At 43.6% G+C, this 10452-nt stretch overlaps 1 protein-coding gene across 1 annotated transcript; it reads right to left on the reverse strand.

Annotated features, from left to right (window-relative positions):
* Positions 1–1416: 1416 nt before the first annotated feature.
* On the reverse strand, positions 1417–4872 carry SRP14 (signal recognition particle 14). The gene is made up of 5 exons (XM_035728089.1): positions 4747–4872; positions 4536–4608; positions 3901–4013; positions 2268–2300; positions 1417–1804 (listed from the first exon to the last, which is right to left on the reverse strand). The coding sequence occupies exons 1-5, from the start codon at positions 4768–4770 to the stop codon at positions 1715–1717; spliced, it is 333 nt and encodes a 110-aa protein (XP_035583982.1). The 5' UTR covers positions 4771–4872; the 3' UTR covers positions 1417–1714.
* Positions 4873–10452: the final 5580 nt, after the last annotated feature.

A 10452-nucleotide genomic window follows, 5' to 3' on the forward strand; every position in this document is an offset into this window, starting at 1 on the left:
CTACCATTTGCAACAACATGGACAGAGCTAGAGAGTATAATGCTAAGTGAAATAAGTCAGAGAAAGACATATACCATATTCTTATACTCATATGTGGAATTTAAGAAACAAACCAAATCAAAACAAAAACAAAGGAAAACCAAAAAACAGACTCTAACTATAGGGAACAAACTGATGGTTACCAGAGGGGAGGTTGGTGGGGATATGGGTGAAATAGTTGAAGGGGATTAAAAATTCACTTATCCTGATGAGCACTGATAGAATTGCTGAATCACTATGTTGTACACCTCAACTTACTCCAACACTGTATGTTAACTATACTGGAATTTAAAAAAAAATTTTCATTTGGCTGCAGGTATTAAGAAATCTAGTAGAGATTACCCAATAACCCATCTTGCAACCTGTGCTCTTGAAAAAAGTAAAATATTCTTCCCCCCACCCCCCAAAAAGAAAATGTCCCAACCAAAGGGCTTAAAGAAATACAGTATCATATTTAACTTGGAATCATTACTCCTGCTGATTCTGTAATGTGCTTATCCTTAAGGTGATTAAGCAAAGTCTCATTTGGCTATGAGAACGCATTCAAAATTTTTTTTTCTTAAAGATTTTGTTTATTTATTTGACAGAGAGAGACATAGCGAGAGAGGGAACACAGGCAGGGGAAGTGTGAGAGGGAGAAGCAGGTTTCCCGCTGAGCAGGGAGCCGGACGCGGGGCTCGATCCCAGGACCCTGGGATCATGACCTGAGCCGAAGGCAGACGCTTAACGACTGAGCCACCCAGGCTCCGAGAACGCATTCAAATTTGCGAAAGGAACAAGGATGTTAAATTATACAGCCAGTTGGGAAGAATACAGCTTTTTATAAAACTGTCATTTTTTTTTTTTTTTTTAAGATTTTATTTGAAGCATGCCTGGGTGGCTCAGTTGGTTAAGCATCTGCCTTCAGCTCAGGCCATGACCCCAGAGTCCTGGCATTGAGCCCCATGTCAGGCTCCCTTCTCAGCGGGGAGCCTGTTTCTCCCTCTCCTCCCTGCTCGTGCTCTCTCTCACAATCTGTGTGTCTCTCTCTCAAATAAATAAATAAAATCTTTACAAAAATTTTATTTGAGAGAGAGAGAGTGCATGAGTGGGGGCGAGGGTTACAGGGAGAGGGAGAGGCAGAGAAAATCAAGGAGACTCTGCACTAAGCTTGGGGCCCAACGTGGGGCTCAATCTCACAACCCTAAGATCACAACCTGAGCTGAAACCACTTAACCGACTGAGCCATCCTTGTGCCCCAAACTGTCAGGTTTTAATACCAATAACCCAGAACACAGGGGTAAAGCCTATTCATAATCATAACACTCCAGAATTAGTAATTATTGCCAGAAACTACTAATAGGGGGTGGGAAAAGTAACAAATAAAGAGATGGTCAGTGCAGATAAATACAGGTTTAATGATCCATTTTTCTTCACACAGATGGCTACAGAGACTTTATAATCCCAGGATATACAACAATACAACACAGACCAATTAGCCAATTCTAAAATAAACTTGGCTTCTCACAACTATCCTGTAAACACTGCAGCCCTTCTTCCATCCAAAATGACCCTCATCTCACATGGAAAGTTCCTATAGGGTAACCAGAAACGTAGCTTGGTGGCCAAAAGTAAAAACCAAAGGAAAAACAGTAATTCGGTAGTCAGTTGGTGAAAGAAGGATATCCGGTGCCCTTCACTGCGCTGCTTTGCTCTTCTTACTCTTGCTCTTTTTGTCCCTCTTCTTCAGCCCATCCATGTTAGCTCTCAATAGGTTTGAGTAAGCCTAAAAGACACACAGCACGAACTGAGTGGGAAGAGTTGCAAATGGGTGGAGCAGCTGCCCCCATTTCCACAGTGAATTTAGAGTAGTCAATATTAGAAAGCCTATCTACCTGATAAAGCATGTAATAGCATGGGATATTTGTATCCTATGCAAAATGGTGTAAAAGGAAAACACACTCTCACATTACAGCAGCTTCCGACATTTTTTAACCAAAAAGGGAAAACTATAGGCAACTTCTTGTTTAACTATACTATAGGGAGAACAAATCTGAAGCTGAATGCAAAATCTACCTTAAAAAACTAAAAAGGAAGACAATACCAGTGTTGAAAGTAAAAAATCAAACCCTGGCAGCTTTTACTCAAAGTACTGGCAAAACATAAGAAATATCATTCTTAACCCAGTGTTCAATTTTGTGCTCACTCTTGCCCGGAGAAAGGGCATACAGGGAACACCAGACACTCACCATCTGAAACTTGTTCACTTCTTTGGAGCTCACCTGGAAAAGGGAAAGAAAGAAAAGTGCACCTCTATTACCCATATAGGAATCCTCTGTCTCACCGCACGCAATAATTCAAAAGCCTCATTAAAACAACATCATAATCTTTTTTTTTTTTTAAAGATTTTATTTATTTATTTGACAGAGAGGCAGAGAGGGAGGCAGGCAGAGGGAGAGGGAGAAACAGGCTCTCCACTGAGCAGGGAACCCGATGCGGGCCTTGATCCCAGGACCCTGGGATCACGACCTGAGCCGAAGGCAGCCACTTAATCAACCGAGCCACTCAGGCACCCCAACATCATAATCTTTAAAATATATCTTTCCAACTTTAGGGGTCATAATACACTAACAGCTATTCTTCTCCTCCACTTTACTTTGCCTGAGGAAGCAAAGCCACTCTGCACTTTTTTCCTCATAAGAATTGTACCAAGAAGGGAAAGAGGCAGAAGGGGGCTCCTAAAGAAGTTAAGCTTCTCACCTCTGAAATTTCTTACACACATGGCACTGACTTTCTCCCTGGATTCCAGAGAGGTCAGAGAACTTCATTTTAATCTTTTGTGCAAGATATATTTACTACTCCCTCATCTTATTTTAAACCTACCTTCCATTAATTCAGGCCTATTTAAGCAAAATGCAAGCTACCACAAGAGAAATTCTACTTCTGAAGATTCCCAAGGTTTTCACATTTCATGATACCCAAGTTCATTTTTTAAAAACCACGTAAGCTTGGGGTGCCTGGGTGGCTCAGTCATTAAGCGTCTGCCTTCAGCTCAGGTCACGATCCCAGGATCCTGGGATCGGGACCCACGTCGGGCTCCCTGCTCAGCGGAGAGCCTGCTTCTCCCTGCCGCTCTGCCTACTTGTGCTCTCTTTCTATCTCTCTGTCAAATAAATAAACAAAATCTTTAAAAAAATAAATAAATAAAATAAAACCACATCAAGTCTGCTTTACTATAAAAGTCCTCTCAAGATAACTGGTAAAGGGAGACTTATCAACTAATTATGGTCTACATTCTCATGAATGTCCTATCCTGATGGACTGAAGAGCAGTCTGGTTGTGCTCCAGCAAAGTAAAGAAGCATTCATTCAGAATCCAGAAAGTCTATTGCTTTGCCACATTCAACCTCCACCTTGAAAGGGAACACTAGGGATGCTGACTAAATTCATATTCTCTGTTTGTTAGTAGCAAGCCTAATATACAGCTACATGCATGCTATGTCAACCACAAACTCAAGCAAATTATCAGCTTACAAGTAAAATCATCTGGTACCTAGAAACTGTTCACTGAAGGCCCAACCCAGTAAGGGAATTAAGAATCAAATATTTATGCCAACTGCTCCTTACAATGCCACTATGTGTAAGGATCAATATGCTAATTTTATTTCCACAAAAACTTCAGTAGAACCAATGAGTATTTCACTTCTTCAACTTCATTTTGCTCTTGAATTTCCTCCTACTAGGGTAATAAAAGATGGCCCTGATCCTGAAACAGCTGGGGAGCTACACCCTTACTAGCCAAAAACCTGGTTCAGATATGCCCATCCTCAGTTAAGTTCAAGTCTTCCCGCGCCAAAATTGTACTATCAGGAATCCAACTCACCACAGTGCTGATCTTCTTTTTCCCATCAGTAGCTCTTAACAGACACTTGTTGTCTGAGGGCTCAAAGCCCTCTACAGAACCTTTCCTTGGAATGGGTTTAGTTCGGCCATCATCTGCATGAAAAACACATCCTGGTGAACACAGCCACAAACGTTAACAGGTAGACAACACGTTAGTAAGTAGGGAAGGGATACGAAGACGACACCCAATTCATCTCCACCTCTCTAGATCTGTTAACTACATCAAATTTGGCCAAACCCTGGGAAACGACTTGCTATTTCCATAACGGGAACATAGCAATTGCAAAGCAGATTAAATCTCACTAATGGTGGCGGGGGTTTGGGATCCTTGACCCGCCCCCCCCCAAAGAAGCCCTCTCTGATTGGTGCACACAGAACCAGCTTGGGTAGCTAAATGCTGGGGTGTCGCAGGCGCCACAATCCCTAATGCTCAGGTCCCCCAGCCCTGAATGTTCCCAGTAAGGGGGGGGAGGAATATGGGGGAAGGCGGGGATGCGCGGCAGACTCCGCCCTTGGTTCCCGACACGGGGCACCCCGGGACACTGGGCAGCCCGGCCCGGGCGTTGCTCGGCCTCCCAAATTCCTTCTGGCCTTGCCGCGTCCACAGCTGCTTACACTTCTTCAGGGTGATGAACACGCTGCCCGACAACCGGCACTTCTGGAAGAGTCTGGTCAGCTCCGTCAGGAACTGGAACACAAGCCGGGCCCCGTTAAGCAGTCCCAAATCCTCGCCCCGTCAAGTCCCAGTCCCTCCCGCAGTAGAGGGCAGAGGCCCCCAGCTAAGGCCCAAACTATATCCGTCCCTCAGCCGACCCTCCGGCTTTACCTGCTCACTCTCCAGCAGCACCATCCCGGCGCCGCTAGCTCCCCTGCGTCAGCATAAGGCCCAAGCCATTAGAGCCGGAAGCTTCGCCCAGAATGGGCGGGACTTCCGCTATTAGATTTCAACTCTTCCACCAATCCCTGCCTCCGTTCTCTCCACTCCCTCCACCAGCGCCTGCGCTCTGCGGCCCGCCCCCCTCCCCCCGCCCGCGTAGACTGACCAGCTGTAGGGCCCTCGGGCGGCCCTGGGTTTCAGCAGCTTCGAAGTTCTCTCACCCGCGTCAGTGTGAGGGAGTGAGAAGCGCGAAAGAGGGCTTTGATGGAGACCTGTAGTATACCTATAGTATATTCAGCTGTATGTTGGGCAAATTACCTAACAGCTCAGTGCTTCTGTTTCCTGAGCCTGTGACAAAAACGGTATCCAATTCAGAGTGTGATTGTGAAGAGTAAATTAATTTAGCACCTGGAATGGTGCCTGGCACACAGAAAGTGCTCCATAAGCATTAACTGCCTTTGTTATTGTTGTTTCCATTATCACTGTCATCATTATAGTAAGTTACCATGACGGTCCTCTGAACTCTCCTATCTACTCTGACCAGGCTGGTGCCCTAAATAAAGGCTGAGCCCAGCTCTCTCAAGAGGGACTGGAGCCCAGTCTTGGTTTCACCTCGGGATTCAAGCAGGAGACCTGATTTCCAGGCCCTGCTCTGCCAGTAGCCAACTTGAACCCCAGGCCCTCTGTGAAGTCAAGCATTTAATCATACAAGGGGTTTTTACTGAGGGTCTCTTTGCCTGAGCCAGACACTGTTGTCGGGTTGAGGATACAGCAGGATAAGCGAAGTTCCTGGTTTCCTGGGTTAACTTGGGTTAAAGGAATAGGCAGGAAATAAGTAAGAATAGTTTTAGATAACGATGAGACCTTGAAGACAACAGATACAAATGAGAGAGAGTTGGGGTCAGGGAAATCTCTTAGAGCAGAACTTTGAGCCAAAAGCTAAATGACCAGCCATTCAAAGATCTGGGGACAGTGTTTCAGACACACGGAATGGCTAGAACAAAGGCCCGGATGAAGACACAAGATTGCTCTGGGTCCACAAGGAGGAGTGAAGGACTACTGAGAGCTTGAAGAGATAACAGGTGACCAGCTCATAAAGGGCCTATGGCTAGGCTGAGTTTGGATTTTGTTCCACAAAGAGAAGCTTGTTAAGGAAGTTTCTAAAGAGGACAGTGACAATCTAATTTACATTTTAAAAGCACCCCCTCCCTCCATCTGTGGTGTGGCAAACGCACTGTAGAATGACAAGGCAGGATATGGGGAGACCAATTAGAGGGTTGTATTGGCTTCCTATTGCTAATCACCACAAACATAGTGGCTTAAAACAACATGAATTTGTTATTTTACATGTCTGGAGGCTCCCTGCCTCATGTATTCCTCTGCTCCAAGGGTCAGAAATCTAAAATCAATGTGTCTGCAGGGTTGCATTGTGTCTGAAAGCTTCAGGGTAAAATCTGTTTCATTGTCCTACCAGAAGCCACGTTCATTCCTTGGCTTGTGGCCCCTTCTTTCCATCATTACAACCTCTTCCAGCATCTCCTACTACTTTGATTCTACTGCCTCCCTCTTATAGGGACCTTGTAATTACACTGGGCCTTTCTGGATAATCTCCTCACCTCGAGATCCTTAATTTAATTACATCTTCAAATTCCCTTAAACATGTAAGGTAACATATTCATAGATTCCCAGTAATTTGGACACAGACATCTTGGCTGAGTAGGAGGGGCTACCACAGTGGTTGCTGCGAAAGTCCAGGTGCAAGCACGTTTACAATCAGGTTAGGGTATACTTAGAAGGTAGCATCAACAGGACTTATGCACAATTGGATGTGAACTTTAGAAGGAAAAAGAAATTGGGAGTGAGTCAAAGGTTTTTTGATTTGAACAACTGGGTGGATGGTCGTGCCATCTACTAAGATAGGAAAGATCTGGGAAGTAAAAAGTTTTGTAAGAAGATTAAAAGTTTTGTTTTGGTCATGTAATATCTGAAATGTGTATTACATCTTCTTTTAGGGTTCCCAGACCCAATTCCAATGTCATAGTGCAGTGGGAGGTTGCCACATACACAACACCAAGCAATTCTGACACTATCTACCCAAAGATAGTATCAGAATCCACAGTTTAAGGGTTCAGTCCTGTAAGACTGCTCCCTGAAAAAAAAAAGACTGCTCCCTGACCTCCCACTGCCAATGCTAGTCACTAGCCCAAAGGTTCCAACGATCTCCACCTCAGATTCAATTAATTTGCTAGAGCAGGTCACGGAACTCAGGGAAACACATTTATCAGTTTATTAAAGGATATGATAAATGTTAATAATGACATTCTTTTCGCCTTTATGGCTCTGAGATGTTTTCAGGAACTGTGTATGAAGAGTAAATACATCTGAGAAATATATTCTGGTCATCTGAATGACCAAATAGATATTTCTTTTAAATCATTATTTTGCACATGTCCAAGTAGAACTATCAAATAAGCAGCTGAATATACAAGTTTGGAGCTCAGGAAAGAGGTCAAAGTTATACATAAAAATTGGGGTCTCATATGTCATGAGACTAGAACAGATGGGAACAGTCTGGTGAGTCCCCCTCCTTTAGGCCTGCCAGCACAGGACTACTCTGTGATGACCACCACTATGAATAGCCTCTAAACAGCCCTGGGTCTTGGTATCATTGGCTCAGAAGTCAGAGTCCTAGCTGGGAGCTCCAGTTTGGCCAACCCTAGGTCTATACTTGAGCCCAAGTCCTGGGGGCAGGTGAGAGAGTGACTCTCTGACCCTTTTATTTTACTTGCTTTTCACCAAGACCCACACAATGGGGGATTACAAAGAGGTTCAGATCCCAGAGAACCAAAAGCCAGCATAGGTCTGCTACACAAAATCAACAGCCTAGGGTGAGAAGTGGGCAAAGGGTACGCTTGAAAGAAAGTGTGAAATCATCAGAGAGTGAACATATTTGAGATGTGTTGTCAGATTGCCAGGGAATATGAAGGCCCCCTTGATATTTGTGTTATGAATTTAGGTGGAACCAGGTACAGTGCTGTGTTGGCCTAAATGATGACCACTGTGCTCTGAACTTCTATCATTCATGGAACATTGAGCAATATTCTGTGGAGCCATGACTTTGTTGCTGGGGGCACCAGGGTGAAGGAAATGGCCCTGCCCTTAAGGAGCACCAGAGGCCACTATTCATCTGGGATTCATCCAGATTAGGCTTCAATGTGCACATATCTCACTGCTTCCCATGGGCTCAGTCACACCTCAGTTCCACTCGAGAGTCATTAGTCATGCCAGCCATCCGGCATGACATCTCAAGCCTGTCCCATAACAGAACAAACCACTCTAGTAACAGAAATACCCAAGTCTGCCAGTTTTAGCGTCACACCCGGCCCAGTACAATTCAACTACCAACAGAGTGTTCTTTGGGCTCTATTTTTCTGTGAGAAGTTACGAAGAACACCTCTTCTGAAGTCCAGTGGGTCTGGGTTCAGATCTTGCCTCTGCTACTTATTATGTGACCTCAGGCAACCTCTCAAGATTCCGAATCTCTTCATCAGCAAAATGACAATAATACTTACTCATAGATGTTGTAAAGATTTTATAAAATACTAAATTTAAGACTCTTAGGCTTGTTCTGTTTAATATGGTAAATATGGATACAAAAATTTAAATTAATTAAAATTAAAAGAAAAAATTCGATTCTTTAGTCTCTAGCCACATTTCAAGGATCCGATAGCCACATGTGGTTTGGATGGTGCAGATATAGAGCATTTCTATTATCATAGATTCTATTCGACAGCACTATAGAATATGTCAATAGCACTGATGCTGGCAGACTGAATGCTCAAGGGGCACTTGGGTGGCTCAGTTGGTTAAGCGTCTGCCTTCGGCTCAGATCACAATCCCAGGGTCCTGGGATCCAGCCCCATGTCGGGCTCCCTGCTCAGGGGGGAGTCTTCTCCCTCTCCCTCTGCCCCTCCCCCCGCTTGTGCACGCCCTCCATAAATAAATAAATAAATAAAATCTTTAAAAAAAAAGAATGAATGCTCAATAACAGTAATAAACAACAGTGTTATTATTTATAGACCAGCCACCTTCCGTCATTTGGACACCACCTTGATTTCTGCCATTATCCCAATATCACCTGTATTATTAGTTAAAATGTTTCTTTAAGTTGACTCATTTTATACTTAAACATATTTATATATCATTTTTCATAAATGGAAAACCAATATCATTAAATAATAAAAGGAATCACAAATATAACTATGAAAAAAATAACATGGTTAAATTTAAAATTTTTAGATTAAAAATTTTAAAACAACGAACAAAAGCAATAATTGCTTTTATATTGCAACAAAAGTGAGTTGCTTTATAAAAATATATATCTGAAAAGAAATTCCTCAATGAGAAACAAATGGAATTGTTTATGGTTAGTCAGGAATGAAGTTAGCCCAGTGAACAATGAAATTAAGAGACATTGACATTAATCAATAAGACATAAATTTTAATGTTTTCAAGCACCTCAAATCCTACCTTGCAATTAAGTTGGTGGCTTTTGACCCTTGGAGCAGAGGAATACATGAGGCAGGGAGCTGGATCACTGTCTCCAAGTCACGCAGCCAGACACCTTCCTGCTCCTTCTCCCTCACCCTCAGGAGAACTGGGAAATAAAAGTGGTTCCCAAATCCCCTCCCACATCCTGGGGCCTTCAGCAAATGCCCAAGCAGCACCAAGAGCAACACGGAGCCCCTTAGCACAGAACAACGGCATCTACTTGACTAACCTTAGCTGCTATGGAAAACCTGGGAGAGAAAAATCCCCCGAGCTCCTCAGCAGCGTAGGGGCCTAAGGGCCTAAAGGAGTGTCTGTCCTGCTTGTGCCACCAAAGATCATCTCTCCCAAATGCTCTGGTCGCACGTGTCATTTCCTCAGACAGACTACAATTTTATTTATTGGGTTTTATTTAGGGCTAGAGTTTGAAGTAGGGTCAAGGGTCTTATTTAGGTTGAAGTTGATTAATTTACAAGTGCGGTTACTTAATGTAATTAAGCTTTGCGGTGCCCGGAATATAGAGTGAGGGTGATAAACACAGATGCCATGTTCTGACTGCCTAGGTTTGCATCCCGCTCTACCTCTTTTTTTTTTCACTTTAAATTGTTTATTGTTATGTTAATCACCATACATTACATCATTAGTTTTTGATGTAGTGTTCCATGATTCATTGTTGGTGCATAATACCCAGTGCTCCACGCAGAACGTGCCCTCTTTAATACCCATCACCAGGCTAACCCATCCCCCCACCCCCTTCCCCTCTAGAACCCTCAGTTTGTTTTTCAGAGTCCATTGTCTCTCTTGGTTCGTCTCCCCCTCTGATTTACTCCCCTTCATTCTTCCCCTCCTGCTATCTTTTTTTTTTCTTAACATATATTGCATTATTTGTTTCAGAAGTACAGATCTGTGATTCAACAGTCTTGCACAATTCACAGCACTCACCATAGCACATACCCTCCCCAGTGTCTATCACCCAGCCACCCCATCCTTCCCACCCCCCACCACTCCAGTAACACTCAGTTTGTTTCCTGAGATTAAGAATTCCTCATATCAGTGAGGTCATATGATACATGTCTTTCTCTGATTGACTTATTTCACTCAGCATAA

The sequence above is a fragment of the Zalophus californianus genome, chromosome 6, assembly GCF_009762305.2.
Source record: "Zalophus californianus isolate mZalCal1 chromosome 6, mZalCal1.pri.v2, whole genome shotgun sequence".
In the NCBI taxonomy this organism is placed as follows: domain Eukaryota; kingdom Metazoa; phylum Chordata; class Mammalia; order Carnivora; family Otariidae; genus Zalophus; species Zalophus californianus.

Coding starts and splice junctions, on each gene's coding strand:
- SRP14 (XM_035728089.1), bottom strand. CDS start 4,770: ATGGTGCTGCTGGAGAGTGAGCAG. Junction 4,609..4,746: donor TGCTGCTGGAGAGTGAGCAG/GTAAAGCCGGAG, acceptor CTTGTGTTCCAG/TTCCTGACGGAGCTGACCAG. Junction 1,805..2,267: donor AAGTGAACAAGTTTCAGATG/GTGAGTGTCTGG, acceptor TGTGTCTTTTAG/GCTTACTCAAACCTATTGAG.